A 17,500-nucleotide genomic window follows, 5' to 3' on the forward strand; every position below is an offset into this window, starting at 1 on the left:
GCACCGCACTGTCGACAACGTGCCTTTTAAAGGCGATTTCCCTGACGTTCACTGAGATAACACTCATGGTAAACACTGGGACGAGTCTCTGTCCTCTCTTGTCCCTTAGTCAGATGATTCAAGTGTGTTCACAGAGCTGACATTAGAGCCTTGTCTTTAGGTATCCCAGAATTCCCAGTTTTTCCAGAAATACACATTTCTTGAATCATGAGGAAATAGGCAAGGAATCCGAATTCTTCCCAACCAGGATTTCCAGAATGTATCTTATATGACCAAACGTACCCGTATGATAAAAAACCAAGAAGATCTTCACATTCAACTGTAACTTTTATTGAACATTTATTTTCAGAACAACACAGAGGTAAGAAGGTGCATAGATTGCAAAGGCATAATGGTACAACTGAACATCAACAGTTCTAACAGCAGGAAGCCTCGCTAAAAGATCAACCAATCAAAACAGGAAATCAGAAAATAGTCCATTCAGATACGGAATTAAACTATCGAAACAGGATTCTGTTTGGTTGGTTGTTAAGTTTAGATAACGTACAGCATTAGTATTGCTTAGTTCCTATTGGTTGAGATGCATTTGTAATAGTATGCTTAGTTCCTATTGGTTGAGATGCATCCATAATACACAATGCTTCATTCCTATTGGTCAAGATTAATCCGTAATACAGAATGCCAGCACCATTATAAAACATTCAAAAAGGCTTCCAGATCAAGCCATCATTTAAACTAAACTGAACAAAAAAAACAACAAACATCAATCTTTCCGTTGTAGAAACCTACCTCATCTGCACCACAGTAAAAGTTTATAAAAGTTCTTAAAAGTACATGTCCTTGCATACATATATTACTTACAAGTAAGAAAACCGATTGTCTTAGCATTGTTAAAATACATCATGTAAGAAAAACGATTATCTTAGCATTGTTAAGACACATCATGTAGGAAAACCGATTATCTTAGCATTGTTAAGACACATCATGTAGGAAAACCGATTGTCTTAGAATTGTTAAAACACATCATGTAGGAAAACCGATTATCTTAGCATTGTTAAGACACATCATGTAGGAAAACCGATTGTCTTAGCATTGTTAAAACACATCATGTAAGAAAACCGATTATCTTAGCATTGTTAAAACACATCATGTCCGACACCATTGGTCCAGTTGTTTCACTCTACTGTTCATTATTCACCTCTGCCCAGAGAACAAAATTGGTTGAAAAAACGTATTATCAACATCTTTTCAAACAGACATATTTTCATACTTTCTCTTTTCCCATCAAGGGAACATAGAAAGTGTTGTTGTGTTGTTCTCTTCCTTGCTGTGCCTCTATAATGATCTGGAAATGGATTCCTGCAGGGCTGGTGTGGTTTGGACTGGTCTGGACTGGACTGGTCTTTACTGGTTTGGACTGGTCTGGACTCGTCCTTACTGGCTTGGACTGGTCTGGACTGGTCTTAGCTGGTTTGGACTGGTCTGGACTGGTCTTAGCTGGTTTGGACGGGTCAGGACCGGACGTGGGTTTTGGTTGTTGTGGCGTCTCACCAGCCTTGCCTTCCTCCTCCTAACACCAGCTTTAGAAAAGGAGACGGAGAGACAAAGGGAAGGATGAGGAGAACGAGAGTAGAAAGTAGTGAAGAAGAAAATGATAGAAACAGGAAGAAGAGAGGGAAATTAAGGATAACGTTGCGACAGAAAAACAAAACGTGATGAAAAGAGAAACAGTAAAGAGACCGAGAGGTAGAGAACCAAGATGATCGAGGAAGGGACTTTTACTCAAAGAAGAATCTTACTGGGTTACTTTCACTTTTACTCAAATCATTTTATATAAAAGGTATCTTTTCTTTTGCTCAAGTATGACAAATGAGTACTTTTTCTACCTCTGTGTGTGTTGTGAGAGAGAGAGTGTGTTGTCATCTATTTATTTACCTGGAGATCTTTTGGCCGGGGCACCCTTACTGCCTCCATCTGTAGAGAGAGAGAGAGAAAGAGAGAGAGAGAGAGAGAGAGAGAGAGAGAGAGAGAGAGAGAGAGAGAGAGGGAGAGACAGAGAGAGAGAGAGCGAGAGAGAGACAGAGAGAGAGAGAGAGAGACAGAGAGAGAGAGACAGAGAGAGATAGAGACAGAGAGACAGAGAGACAGAGAGAGAGAGAGAGAGAGAGACAGAGAGAGAGAGAGAGACAGAGAGAGAGAGAGAGAGAGAGAGAGAGAGACAGAGAGAGAGACAGAGAGAGAGAGAGAGAGAGAGAGAGAGAGAGAGAGAGAGGGAGAGACAGAGAGAGAGAGAGACAGAGAGAGAGAGAGCGAGAGAGAGAGAGAGACAGAGAGAGAGAGAGAGACAGAGAGAGAGAGAGAGAGAGAGAGACATAGAGAGATAGAGACAGAGAGAGAGAGAGACAGAGAGACAGCAAGAGAGAGAGAGAGAGAGAGAGAGAGAGAGAGAGAGAGAGAGAGAGACAGAGAGACAGAGAGAGAGAGAGAGACAGAGAGAGAGAGAGAGAGAGAACACTCCATTACTCAAACTGTCCCCTGTTTGCGCTGCAGAATACCGAAAAGTATGAAGCCCAAAATGTGCAATGCTTTGCAGGGAAGACATCTTGCATAGCTAATTGTATTTTTGCATTGTGTGTTTAGGCTTAACAGAAATGGTAAACAGAGATTGTTAACACAGGTGATTAACAAAGGTAGTTAACAGAGATGTTTAACATAGAGATATACATTACGTGAGTATAACGTGATGAAAAAAAGTGGTTTGTTAAATATCAGGTATGACAATCGAGTACTTTTTCCACCTCTGTGTGTGTTGTGAGAGAGAGAGTGTGTTGTCATCTATTTATTTACCTGGGGCACCCTTACTGCCTCCATCTGTATAGAGAGAGAGAGAGACACGGAGAGAGACAGAGAGAAAGAGAGCGAGATGAGAGAGAGAGAGAGAGAGGGAGAGAGAGAGAGAGATAAAAATCCATTACTCAAACTGCCCCCTGTTGCCTCCATGTATAGAGAGAGATAACAGTAAATTACCTAATCGCCTAAATCCTAATCTATATTTTATGCAAGCACACAATGCAAGAACGCCAGTAGAAACTTAAAATGTGTATTTGAGCTGCAGAATACCCAAAAGTGTCAAGCCCAAAATGTGCAATGTTTTGCAGGGAAGACATCTTGCATAGCTAATTGTGTTATTGCGTTGTGTGTTTAGGTTTAACAGAGATGGTAAACAAAGATGATTAACAGAGATGCTAAACAGAGATGGTAAACAGATGTGGTTTACAGAGATAATTAACAGAGATGGTAAACAGAGATTTAAACAACGCTCTGGTGATTGATTAGGACTTGTTTTTAAGGCCAGAAAACTTTCTGTATCTTAAATTAGGTTCTGACCTTGGATTAGTTTGGTGATCCTCTCTGACTCTTGGGCAATCATTTCCGGGTTGCCGTGGATGGTGGTGATCTTAGCGAAATCTGGGCCTGCGGAAGGAAACTGGAGCTGTTAGACTCAAAATGGAGGATTCGTGTATCCACAGATACAGTTTCATATTGTAGGATAAAGGTTCCACTACAGAAACAGACCCTAGTCCTGGTCTTATATCCTACTGTAGAATACAGACCCCTAGTCCTGGTCTTATACCTACTGTAGAATACAGACCCCTAGTCCTGGTCTATTATCCTACTGTAGAATACAGACCCCTAGTCCTGGTCTTATACCAACTGTAGAATACAGACCCCTAGTCCTGGTCTTATATCCTACTGTAGAATACAGACCCCTAGTCCTGGTCTTATATCCTACTGTAGAATACAGACCCCTAGTCCTGGTCTTATATCCTACTGTAGAATACAGACCCCTAGTCCTGGTCTTATATCCTACTGTAGAATACAGACCCCTAGTCCTGGTCTTATATTCTACTGTAGAATACAAACCCCTAGTCCTGGTCTTATATCCTACTGTAGAATACAGACCCCTAGTCCTGGTCTTATATTCTACTGTAGAATACAGACCCCTAGTCCTGGTCTTATACCTACTGTAGAATACAGACCCCTAGTCCTGGTCTTATATCCTACTGTAGAATACAGACCCCTAGTCCTGGTCTTATATCCTACTGTAGAATACAGACCCTAGTCCTGGTCTTATACCCTACTGTCCCTTTAGTCTTTGCAGATCTGAAGAAGTCAGGTTTGTTAGCAAAATGGTGATGACTCCACTTCACAATCCAACATGGAACCTTCCGCCATTTTGGTTCAAACCTGTATCTGACTTTCTTCATATCTGCAAACACTGAAGGGTTAGCGGCTATGTTGATGTCTCCTGACCGAGCAAGGAACTATTACGCATTAATAAGCGGAGAGGATAGAGATGAGATAGAGATGAGATATTTAAGGTGGCCCTACCCTCAATGACCTGAGGCTCGATGAACTTGGTGACCGTTGTGTATCCGGTTGCACCTTAAGAGCGACAGTGGAGAGGGGTGGAGGGGTGTTGAAGTCATGTAATGACTAAACAACATGTACTGACAGACAGACAGATACAGTACACACGCACCTGGCTATGCCTCCTAGTCCACCACCGCTAACACACACACCTGGCTATGCCTCCTAGTCCACTACCACTAACACACACACCTGGCTATGCCTCCTAGTCCACTACCACTAACACACGCACCTGGCTATGCCTCCTAGTCCACTACCACTAACACACGCACCTGGCTATGCCTCCTAGTCCACTACCACTAACACACGCACCTGGCTATGCCTCCTAGTCCACTACCACTAACACACGCACCTGGCTATGCCTCCTAGTCCACTACCACTAACACACGCACCTGGCTATGCCTCCTAGTCCACCACCGCTAACACACACACCTGGCTATGCCTCCTAGTCCACTACCACTAACACACGCACCTGGCTATGCCTCCTAGTCCACTACAACTAACACACACACCTGGCTATGCCTCCTAGTCCACTACCACTAACACACACACCTGGCTATGCCTCCCAGTCCACCACCGCTAACACACACACCTGGCTATGCCTCCTAGTCCACCACCGCTAACACACACACCTGGCTATGCCTCCTAGATGGAGTATGGAGGTTAGAGTAGTGTATTGATGTTGGAGTAGTGCGTAGATGTTGGAGTAGTGTGTGGAGGTTGGAGTAGTGTGTGGAGGTTGGAGTAGTGTGTGGAGGTTGGAGTAGTGTGTAGATGTTGGAGTAGTGTGTAGATGTTGGAGTAGTGTGTAGATGTTGGAGTAGTGTGTAGATGTTGGAGTAGTGTGTAGATGTTGGAGTAGTGTATGGAGGTTGGAGTAGTGTGTGGAGGTTGTAGTAGTGTTGGAGTAGTGTGTAGATGTTGGAGTAGTGTATGGAGGTTGGAGTAGTGTTGGAGTAGTGTGTAGATGTTGGAGTAGTGTGTAGATGTTGGAGTAGTGTTGGAGTAGTGTATGGAGGTTGCTGTAGTGTATTGATGTTGGAGTAGTGTATTGAGGTTGGAGTAGTGTATTGATGTTGGAGTAGTGTGTAGATAGTGGAGTAGTGTTGGAGTAGTGTGTAGATGTTGGAGTAGTGTGTAGATGTTGGAGTAGTGTTGGAGTAGTGTATGGAGGTTGGAGTAGTGTTGGAGTAGTATTGGAGTAGTGTATGGAGGTTGGAGTAGTGTGTAGATGTTGGAGTAGTGTATGGAGGTTGGAGTAGTGTGTAGATGTTGGAGTAGTGTATGGAGGTTGGAGTAGTGTGTAGATGTTGGAGTAGTGTATGGAGGTTGGAGTAGTGTGTAGATGTTGGAGTAGTGTATGGAGGTTGCTGTAGTGTATTGATGTTGGAGTAGTGTATTGAGGTTGGAGTAGTGTATTGATGTTGGAGTAGTGTGTAGATAGTGGAGTAGTGTTGGAGTAGTGTGTAGATGTTGGAGTAGTGTTGGAGTAGTGTATGGAGGTTGGAGTAGTGTTGGAGTAGTGTTGGAGTAGTGTGTAGATGTTGGAGTAGTGTATGGAGGTTGGAGTAGTGTGTGGAGGTTGTAGTAGTGTTGGAGTAGTGTGTAGATGTTGGAGTAGTGTGTAGATGTTGGAGTAGTGTATTGAGGTTGCTGTAGTGTATTGATGTTGGAGTAGTGTATTGAGGTTGGAGTAGTGTATTGATGTTGGAGTAGTGTGTAGATAGTGGAGTAGTGTTGGAGTAGTGTGTAGATGTTGGAGTAGTGTTGGAGTAGTGTATGGAGGTTGGAGTAGTGTTGGAGTAGTGTTGGAGTAGTGTATGGAGGTTGGAGTAGTGTGTAGATGTTGGAGTAGTGTATGGAGGTTGGAGTAGTGTGTAGATGTTGGAGTAGTGTATGGAGGTTGCTGTAGTGTATTGATGTTGGAGTAGTGTATTGAGGTTGGAGTAGTGTATTGATGTTGGAGTAGTGTGTAGATAGTGGAGTAGTGTTGGAGTAGTGTGTAGATGTTGGAGTAGTGTTGGAGTAGTGTATGGAGGTTGGAGTAGTGTTTGAGTAGTGTGTAGATGTTGGAGTAGTGTTGGAGTAGTGTGTAGATGTTGGAGTAGTGTTGGAGTAGTGTGTAGATGTTGGAGTAGTGTGTAGATGTTGGAGTAGTGTATGGAGGTTGGAGTAGTGTTGGAGTAGTGTGTAGATGGTGGAGTAGTGTATGGAGGTTGGAGTAGTGTGTAGATGTTGGAGTAGTGTATGGAGGTTGGAGTAGTGTGTAGATGTTGGAGTAGTGTATGGAGGTTGGAGTAGTGTTGGAGTAGTGTGTAGATGTTGGAGTAGTGTATTGAGGTTGGAGTAGTGTATTGATGTTGGAGTAGTGTGTAGATGTTGGAGTAGTGTATGGAGGTTGTAGTAGTGTTGGAGTAGTGTGTAGATGTTGGAGTAGTGTGTAGATGTTGGAGTAGTGTATGGAGGTTGGAGTAGTGTGTAGATGTTGGAGTAGTGTATGGAGGTTGCTGTAGTGTATTGATGTTGGAGTAGTGTATTGAGGTTGGAGTAGTGTATTGATGTTGGAGTAGTGTTGGAGTAGTGTGTAGATAGTGGAGTAGTGTTGGAGTAGTGTGTAGATGTTGGAGTAGTGTTGGAGTAGTGTGTAGATGTTGGAGTAGTGTATGGAGGTTATCCAATACATAATCTAATATGAAAACATAGAGCTTATTTTTGAGGAACGTCTTTGTACCATTACCAACATGGCGTCTCAAATGGCACCTTATTCATTATATAAAAGTAGAATTGATTATTTATTATTATTATTTCATACACTTCGTTTGTCCAGGGCCCATAGCTCTGGTCCAAAGTAGTCCACTTTATAGGGAATCTGATGCCATTTGTGGCACATTCTTAATGATGATGTCATAATGGTAAAATGACTAACGCCATAAAAATGTCCCTTCTAGAATGGTTGTTTCACCAATTAGATATGGGCTCGTGAATAATTAGGCATCAATATGTATACATGACAATTTCAGTCAGAGAATATTGCAGACAAAAAAAAATACAACGTTACATAAAATTTTAAAAAACAGGATAGAACAGGCAAACAATTCCCTTACCGAGACTTGTAAATGTTTTGTTTTTTTGGCAGATACACCCTAGCATACAATTTTATTGATTATAATTTTAGGACCCCATCTTGCTTCAGAAAGTAAAACAATGCTTTATCACAGTAACAGGGTTTTAATGGACACATCTGCTCTTAGCTACCAAGAGCAGGGGTGAATCTGCCATAACACAGTGCAATTAGCCCAGAATCATCTAGATGACTGACACATGCAGGAGGTCCCTTCACAGCAGATAATACCATTCACCTTTTGTCTTCGGATTGGGTTTACTGCTTTGTTTTCAGGGTTTAGGATCGGATTAGTTCAACTGTGTTGTATATATCATACTATAAAACATTATATTGTAGGTGTATGAATGTTATTAGCTGCAGAGTTTGGAGCATTTTGAGTTCAAGAATAATAGCCTTTTTATTTTCCGAAACTTTAATCTTCATAAAACCATTTATCCTAATAATATATATATTTTTTTTAAATGTCCAGGCTTTATATTCATAATCCTCAAAAAGAAAAGTTGCCAGACGGGACCTCTATCAGTTTTCATAATATGGGATGCTTGTTACAAAGAGAGGTTGTAAGGAGAGGTAGCCCTTTTGGTTGCCCGGGGAAACGGGTGACGTATACATGCGGTTGTCATGCCACCCATCAGTCATTTGTTTGTTTGTTTGTGTGTTTACATCTCCGACCGACTAACCTCCCTCTATGAGTTTCTTGATCTCTTCCTCCTGGAGAATATGAACCTCACTCTCCAGAAACTTCTTTACCTTAGACACCTCTAATCATGGGACCCAAACATTGCAAAGTCATCATACATCCTGCAGTTGTGGGTGCTCAGTTAGACAATTACGTTGCGCCAAAGTATTGGCAGAACACAGAGCTCTATCGTCTGCTAGAGATAATAGTTTGTCGTGTAAACCTGGACACGCAGATGTAGTACAACACTGTGACTTCTATTGGGTTGTTGGTTGTCTAAACGCAACACGTCATCTCTTATTGAACATCAAGTGCTAAACAGGAAGGAATGGTTAGATTGTAAACAGGAAGGAATGGTTAGATTGTAAACAGGAAGGAATGGTTAGATTGTAAACAGGAAGGAATGGTTAGATTGTAAACAGGAAGGAATGGTTAGATTGTGACCTGCGCGTCAGATTCTTCAACAAAATACATTCCTTATTATAGTAACAAGAAAACATTGTTGATTGATTGAACGTAGACCAACATCAAGCGAGAACAGAAACGTCTTCACCAAAAGTTTCCAAGAGCTTTTGAAAATGTACCAATGTTTAAACCCCTCCATAGCATTTGAAAATAGTACCTACTCAGTGTGATGGATTACAGGAACACACCACATACAGCGGGGCAAAAAGGTATTTAGTCAGCTACCAATTGTGCAAGTTCTCCCACTTAAAAAGATGAGAGAGGCCTGTAATTTTCATCATATGTACATTTCAACTATGACAGACAAATTGAGGGAAAAAAATCCAGCAAATCACATTGTAGGATTTTTAATGAATTTATTTGCAAATTTTGGTGGAAAATAAGTATTTGGTCACCTACAAACAAGCAAGATTTCTGGCTCTCACAGACCTGTAACTTCTGCTTTAAGAGGCTCCTCTGTCCTCCACTCATTACCTGTATTAATGGCACCTGTTTGAACTTGTTATCAACCTCAAACAGTCACACTCCAAACTCCACTATGGTCAAAATGATCACAAGAACGGTGAGCAAAAATCCCAAAACCACACGGGGGGACCTAGTGAATGACCTGCAGAGAGCTGGGACCAAAGTAACAAAGCCTACCATCAGTAACACACTACGCCGCCAGGGACTCAAAATCCTGCAGTGCCAGACGTGTCCCCCTGCTTAAGCCAGTACATGTCCAGGCCCATCTGAAGTTTGCTAGAGAGCATTTGGATAACCCAGAAGAAGATTGGGAGAATGTCATATGGTCAGATGAAACCAAAATTTGGGTAAAAATTCAACTCGTCATGTTTGGAGGACAAAGAATGCTGAGTTGCATCCAAAGAACACCATACCTACTGTGAAGCATGGGGGTGGAACCATCATGCTTTGGGGCTGTTTTTCTGCAAAGGGACCAGGACGACTTATCCGTGTAAAGGAAAGAATAAATGGGGCCACGTATCGTGAGATTTTGAGTGAAAACCTCCTTCCATCAGCAAGGGCATTGAAGATGAAACGTGGGGGGAAAAAAGTCTTTCAGCATGACAATGATCCCAAACACACCGCCCGGGCAACGAAGGAGTGGCTTCGTAAGAAGCATTTCAAGGTCCTGGAGTGGCCTAGCCAGTCACCAGATCTCAACCCCATAGAAAATCTTTGGAGGGAGTTGAATGTCCGTGTTGCCCAGCAACAGCCCCAAAACATCAAAGCTCTAGAGGAGATCTGCATGGAGGAATGGGCCAAAATACCAGCAACAGTGTGTGAAAACCTTGTGAAGACTTACAGAAAACATTTGACCTCTGTCATTGCCAACAAAGGGTATATAACAAAGTATTGAGATAAACTTTTGTTATTGACCAAATACTTATTTTCCACCATAATTTGCAAATAAATTCATAAAATAAAATCCTACAATGTGATTTTCCAGGATTTTTTTCCCTAATTTTGTCTGTCATAGTGGAAGTGTACCTATGATGACAATTACATGTCTCTCTCATCTTTTTAAGTGGGAGAACTTGCACAATTGGTAGCTGACTAAATACTTTTTTGCCCCACTGTACATGCACATGGCCTAGGCATGTTGTATGTAAGATTCATCACCAACTGAGATGAACATGTTCAATTTATTTTTTTCATCTTTTTGTTTACCTTTATTTAACTAGGCAAGTCAGTTTAAGAACAAATTATTATTTTCAGTGACAGCTTAGGAACAGTGGGTTAACTGCCTGTTCAGGGACAGAACGACAGATTTGTACCTTGTCAGCTCGGGGTTGGAACTTGCAACCTTCCGGTTACTAGACCAACACTCTAACCACTAGGCTAACCTGCCGCCTCTACACTCTAACCACGAGGCTACCCTGCCGCCTCTACGCTCTAACCACTAGACTACTTGCCGCCTCTACACTCTAACCACTAGGCTACCTGCCGCCTCTACACTCTAACCACTAGGCTACCTGCCGCCCCTACGCTCTAACCACTAGGCTACCTGCCGCCCCTACGCTCTAACCACTAGGCTACCTGCCGCCCCTACGCTCTAACCACTAGGCTACCTGCCGCCCCTACGCTCTAACCACTAGGCTACCTGCCGCCTCTACGCTCTAACCACTAGGCTACCTGCCGCCTCTACGCTCTAACCACTAGGCTACCTGCCGCCCCTACGCTCTAACCACTAGGCTACCTGCCTCCTCTACACTCTAACCACTAGGCTACCTGCCGCCCCTACACTCTAACCACTAGGCTACCTGCCTCCTCTACACTCTAACCACTAGGCTACCCTGCCGCCCCAATAACGCAACGGGTAATAATAGAGAGCGATGTGTTTTCCACTGTCATCCAAACTACATTTTTGCATAGGGGTGGCAGGGTAGCCTAGTGGTTAGAGTGTAGAGGCGGCAGGTAGCCTAGTGGTTAGAGTGTAGAGGCGGCAAGTAGCCTAGTGGTTAGAGCGTAGAGGCGGCAGGGTAGCCTCATGGTTAGAGTGTAGAGGCGGCAGGGTAGCCTAGTGGTTAGAGCGTTGGACTAGTAACCGAAAGGTTGCAAGTTCAAATCCCCGAGCTGACAAGGTACAAATCTGTCGTTCTGCCCCTGAACAGGCAGTTAACCCACTGTTCCTAGGCTGTCATTGAAAATAAGAATTTGTTCTTAACTGACTTGCCTAGTAAAATAAAAAATAGATTTTTTTTAAATACATATATTTATACCAATATATTTTTTATCAGACATTAATAGTAACATATTATTATTGAACATTAGTAAATATATTAATATCATACATTCAAATCAATATATTTTTTATCATACATTAGCAGCAATATATTAATATAATAGACTAATATCAATATACAGTATTATTATCATACATTAAAATCAATATCTTAATACCATTCATTAATATATTATTATCATACATTTGTTCAATATGTTATTGTCATACATTAGTATCAATATATTGTATTATACATTAGTATCAATATATTTTATTATTCATTAATATTAATATATTTTTCTCATACATTTACGTCTATTTAATTTTAAGATATATTGAAGTCTATAAGATATCTTTACTGACCTTCTTCCAGAATCCTCTTAATGTCTCCGTCAGTCTCCAGCCCTCCATCTGAGGAACCACTGTGAGCTATGAGGTGGGAGAGAGGGGGAGGGGGAGAGAGACAGAGAGAGAGAGAGAGAGAGAGAGAGACAGACAGACAGACAGACAGAGAAATGTTTACTAATGTTTCCTTTTGCTTTGGAAATGCAAAGCTATGTTTCCCACGCCATAAAGCCCTTTAATTGAATTGAGAGAGAGCGAGCGTGAGAGAGAGACAGATGGAGAGAGAAAGGTCAACTCTTTTTTACAGCAATGTTATTAACAATACAGGGAAACTAAACCTGTTACCATCCAAATGTCTACAATGTGATGTACATTTTCAAATGTTACTCTGACCCACCTAATACTGAAACACCAGACCAAGACCAAGGCAAGCTGTGACTCACCAGTAGCTCCAAGCCAAGACCAAGGCAAGCTGTGACTCACCATTAGCTCCAAGCCAAGACCAAGGCAAGCTGTGAGTCACCAGTAGCTCCAAGCCAAGACCAAGGCAAGCTGTGACTCACCAGTAGCTCCAAGCCAAGAACAAGGCAAGCTGTGACTCACCAGTAGCTCCAAGCCAAGACCAAGGCAAGCTGTGACTCACCAGTAGCTCCAAGCCAAGAACAAGGCAAGCTGTGACTCACCAGTAGCTCCAAGCCAAGAACAAGGCAAGCTGTGACTCACCAGTAGCTCCAAGCCAAGAACAAGGCAAGCTGTGACTCACCAGTAGCTCCAAGCCAAGAACAAGGCAAGCTGTGACTCACCAGTAGCTCCAAGCCAAGAACAAGGTAAGCTGTGACTCACCAGTAGCTCCAAGCCAAGAACAAGGCAAGCTGTGACTCACCAGTAGCTCCAAGCCAAGAACAAGGCAAGCTGTGACTCACCAGTAGCTCCAAGCCAAGAACAAGGCAAGCTGTGACTCACCAGTAGCTCCAAGCCAAGACCAAGGCAAGCTGTGACTCACCAGTAGCTCCAAGCCAAGACCAAGGCAAGCTGTGACTCACCAGTAGCTCCAAGCCAAGAACAAGGCAAGCTGTGACTCACCAGTAGCTCACAATCCACCAATGTTTAATAATGAAACTTACTCTCAATAACTCTGGTGACCTTTGTGATGCTTGGTTCTCCCTCGATAACCCTGGTCACTGTAGTGAATGTGGGCTCACCCTCGATGACCACCTTGGTTAAACTGGGTTCCGTTTCGATGACCCTTGTCACCTTGGTGAAGGTTGGCTCGCCCTCAACGACTCTAGTAACCTTGGTGATAATGGGTTCGCCCTCGATGACCCTTGTCACCTTGGTGAAGGTTGGCTCGCCCTCAACGACTCGAGTAACCTTGGTGATAATGGGTTCGCCCTCGATGACCCTGGTAACCTTGGTGATAGTGGGTTCGCTGTCGATGACCCTTGTTACCTTGGTGACAGTTGGCTCTCCTTTAATCACTCTGGTCACTGTTGTGATTTCAGGCACTGGAGAGAAAGAAAGTGATGATTACAATATTTTTGAAGTAAACCTCTGCTTCTGTGGGTATATCCTCCCAGAAACGATGGTGCGTAAGTTTTACGCTAAGTGTTGATGTATTGGAAATGTGAAATATATATTGATTAGAAAACAACCATTTATAAATACAAAAGGTTGATAAAGAACAGCATCTGCCTGAGTGAGTCCCTACGAGTATCCATGGCAACGCATTAGACCCCTTCTATCTCCTCCATTCCAAAACCCCTCGAACCCCTAAAACCCCTCGTACCCCTTCAACACCTCAAACCCCTTGAACACCTCAAACCCCTTGAATACCTCAAACCCCTTGAACACCTCAAACACCTCAATCCCCTTGAACACCTCAAACACCTCAAACCCCGTGAACACCTCAAACACCTCAAACCCCGTGAACACCTCAAACACCTCAAACCCCTTGAACACCTCAAACCCCTCAAACCCCTTGAACACCTCAAACTCCTTGAACACCTCAAACACCTCAAACCCCTTGAACACCTCAAACCCCTTGAACACCTCAAACCCCTTGAACACCTCAAACACCTCAAACCCCTTGAACACCTCAAACACCTCAAACCCCTTGAACACCTCAAACACCTCAAATCCCTTGAACACCTCAAACACCTCAAACCCTTTGAACACCTCAAACCCCTTGAACACCTCAAACCCTTTGAACACCTCAAACCCCTTGAACACCTCAAACCCTTTGAACACCTCAAACCCCTTGAACACCTCAAACCCTTTGAACACCTCAAACCCCTTGAACACTTCAAAGACTTTGAACACCTCAAGGCCCTTGAACACCTCAAATCCCTTGAACACCTCAAACACCTCAAACCCCCTTGAACACCTCAAACTCCCTTGAACACCTCAAACCCCTTGAACACCTCAAACACCTCAAACCCCTTGAACCCCTCAAATCCCTTGAACACCTCAAACCCCTTGAACACCTCAAACACCTCAAACCCACTTGAACACCTCAAACTCCCTTGAACACCTCATACCCCTCAACCCCCTCGAATCCCTCGAACCCCTCAACCCCCTCGAACCCCTCAAACCCCTCGTACCCCTCAAACTCCTCGAACACCTCATACCCCTTGAACACCTTGAACACCTCGATTCCCTCGAAGCCCTTGAACCCCTTGTTGTTACTGATACTAGACTATCATCAGCTGTCGGCTACCATATTTATGCAGTGAAACGGCAGTGCTGGTTAACACTTTATTTTGAAATAACGATCTACTAACCCCAACCCTAGCCCTAGTCCGAACCTTAACTCTTATCCTAACCCTAACCCTAGCCCTAGTCCGATCCTTAACTCTTATCCTAACCCTAACCCTAACCCTAGTCCTAACCTTAACTCTTATCCTACCCTAACCCTAGTCCTAACCTTAACTCTTATCCTAACCCTAAGCAGTAATGCAATGGTTCATTGGATCAGTCTAAAACGTTGCATGTACACTGCTGCCATCTAGTGGCCAAACTCTATATTGCACCTGGGCTGGAATAATACATTATGGCCTTTCTCTTGCATTTCAAAGATGATGGTACGAAAAAAGCAGTTGGTTTTTTCTTTGTATTATCTTTTACCAGATCTAATGTGTTATATTCTCCTACATTCATTTCACATTTCCACAAACTTCAACTGCATATTTTAAAGTAATGCACCTCAAGATTAGAGTGAAGCTGAATGGAGAGAGAAAGTTCTCCGCTGAGTTTGTAAAACTGTCAAAAGAGCAGCATGGTAGCGCTGTTTTATGTACCATGTTGTCAACAACATGAGGTTGCTGCTACTCCCATCCCTATTGCAGAATGCAGTTGACCGCATTAACCCATACCCTCGTTTGGTGATTGGCATTGAGGCTGTGACAATGGAAAGGCAAGCAGATAGGCTACAGTTTGTTTTAGCAGGGACGTTTGGTAGGGTGATCTGTTTTCAAACTGTCAAACAGATTGTGAACCCAAATGTGTAAGTTTGATTCTAGAGAGGGGACATTGAGTAGAAAAATCATTTGATTAGGGTGCAGGGGCATATCTATGTCATTGCGGGTGGGTTGCACCAACATGGTTTAAAATTATCTAGGATTAGAGCTAATCTAGGTTTTGTACATCTAGGTCAATAATTGATCAGATATGTGTTGCACCACTTAATTTAGAATCTAGATCAGTAAATCTATGAATAACGGTTTTAAACTATGATGTGACATACATATACCAGTTACACCAATATATGAGGTATTTCAGCAGTGACCCACCCCACTCAGAGAGAGAGAGACACAGCTGCATGTGAGCTCTCACATTTTTCAACATGTTTTTTTTTCAATCAAAAGGATAGATTTGGAGTTAGATAAACTTGGATCTTTCGGCAGGGACATATGCAGGATGCTACCCTCCACACAGCATGGCCTTCGCACCAGATCAAAACTCCAGACCTACAACCTAATTTGGACCAAAATTGACCACAAAGCAAATAAACAGCAGAGACCTGAGGACATCATCCATCCTGAAACTGAGTGAGTCGTGTTTGGTCTGATGCTATTTTGAAAGCCAAGAAGAAAACTAACTATTTTATTAAATTATTAATAAAGTACATTACAATGATATATTTTACTTTATGGGACTGAATGCTGAGTTAAGGCTGCCAGGCTTGCTAGGCCAGACCAGATACAACTTCAATTAGCACTGAGGTGTGAAGTGAAAGGTGTCGAGGCCTTTGGGCCCAACAAGTGGCAGGATTCTTTGAAGTCCCCTTTGAAGCCCCATCCTTCTGTTCAGAGACCATCCACTGCCATTTTCTACAAGAAATCTGCCTCCAGAAATAAAAGCTTCTCCCAAGTGGGTGTGACTCCCACTGCCTGCTGCACTGCTGCTTGGATTCCACCTGGCGATCTGTTCACCGTCTGCCCTGGTCTGTCTCCCCCTGTCTGGTACAGGTACCCCCACCACACTCCCCCCTCTCTCTCTTCCAGCACACACGCACTGTTGGGGCAAGTGACTCTGAACTTACAATGGCTAGCCCCAAGTCGTTATATATTAAAAACTTTTATTGTGCATTTTCCTATTTGCCTCATGACTTCTGCATAATTTGTTGACTATGTACTTTCTTCACCCAACCGTAGGACAGACTATGTTTGTTCCCACACTGGGACTCTGACTCTCTATTGGTTACACAGACTTTTGGCCTCCCATCATATTCTAACCACCTCTCGCTGGCTTTGTATTCATGTTACCTGATGAAATTGCTGTACAATATGATCTTGTTGCCATCTGATTTAAATTCATGTCATAAATCGGCACTGCAGATCTCTCCCTGTCCTCTGCCGTGCCTTGATTGTATTACTGTTGATGATATCTGAAAATGTGCATGTACACACTGGCCCATCTACTGTTGCTAGCCCCAATTCTGACTTGTGCTCTGATATCTGCTTCACTGATTTCTGCTCTCGTAAAAGCCTGGGTTTTCTGCACGTTAAAACTAGAAGCTTAGTACCTAAAATGGATCAAATGAAAATGTGGGTTCACAGCTCCAATCCAGATGTGTTGGTCATGACGTGGTTAAGGAAGAGTGTTTACAATGCTGATGATAACCTTTCTGTTTATAACTTTTTTTTCGGCAAGACAGATCTTCCAAAGGTGGGGGAGTGGCAATCTTTACCAAGGATAACCTTCAGTGCACGGTTGTCTCCTCCAAGTCTGTCCCCAAACAATTTGATTTGCTGGTTTTAACTGATAGGTATCAGTCTGGTGTTTTCTGTAATGGCCTTAGTGATCACTGTTTAACAGCCTGTGTTTGTAATGGCCGCTCAGTGAAACGACCTGTCCTGATTTGTCATAGACGCTTGTTAAAATACTTAATGAGCAAGCCTTCCTTCATGAACTGGCCTCTGTAAAATGGTGTAAGAATCAGCTTGATCCCCCTCTGTCGAAGACGCTTGGAACTTATGTTTTTATACTTTCAGTGGTATTGTTAATTTTAACAAACACACCCTCATAAAGGAATTGGGAATTAAAAACAGGTCCAGCTCCTGGTTCGATCGTGATCTTGCAGAGTTACTCCACCTCAAGAATTTGGCTAAAGGCTCAGCACACACAAACTCAGGCTGACTGGCTCTCGTTCAGGCAAATGAGAAATACGTGCACTCAGGCTATCTGGAGTGCCAAAGGTAGTTACTTTAAGGAGCAGTTCTCTCTCTGT

General features: G+C 43.0%; 1 protein-coding gene across 5 annotated transcripts in view; it reads right to left on the minus strand.

Annotated features, from left to right (window-relative positions):
• Positions 1–308: 308 nt before the first annotated feature.
• LOC115146962 (periostin-like) overlaps positions 309–17,500 on the minus strand; it is an 88,576-nt gene continuing 71,384 nt past the window's right edge. The window contains exons 18-25 of one of the 5 annotated variants that reach the window (XM_065004957.1): positions 12,975–13,277; positions 11,791–11,856; positions 8,236–8,316; positions 4,393–4,446; positions 3,388–3,474; positions 2,848–2,871; positions 1,936–1,974; positions 309–1,580 (exon numbers count right to left, since the gene is read on the minus strand). In XM_065004957.1, coding sequence (XP_064861029.1) covers positions 1,435–1,580; positions 1,936–1,974; positions 2,848–2,871; positions 3,388–3,474; positions 4,393–4,446; positions 8,236–8,316; positions 11,791–11,856; positions 12,975–13,277 — 800 coding nt within the window. In that variant the 3' untranslated portion in view covers positions 309–1,434. Of the gene's footprint in view, positions 1,581–1,935; positions 1,975–2,847; positions 2,872–3,387; positions 3,475–4,392; positions 4,447–8,235; positions 8,317–11,790; positions 11,857–12,896; positions 13,278–17,500 lie in introns of all 5 variants that reach the window. The other 4 variants (XM_065004955.1, XM_065004956.1, XM_065004959.1 and 1 more) reach the window with 4 other exon arrangements.

This window comes from Oncorhynchus nerka, linkage group LG19 (genome assembly GCF_034236695.1).
Source record: "Oncorhynchus nerka isolate Pitt River linkage group LG19, Oner_Uvic_2.0, whole genome shotgun sequence".
In the NCBI taxonomy this organism is placed as follows: domain Eukaryota; kingdom Metazoa; phylum Chordata; class Actinopteri; order Salmoniformes; family Salmonidae; genus Oncorhynchus; species Oncorhynchus nerka.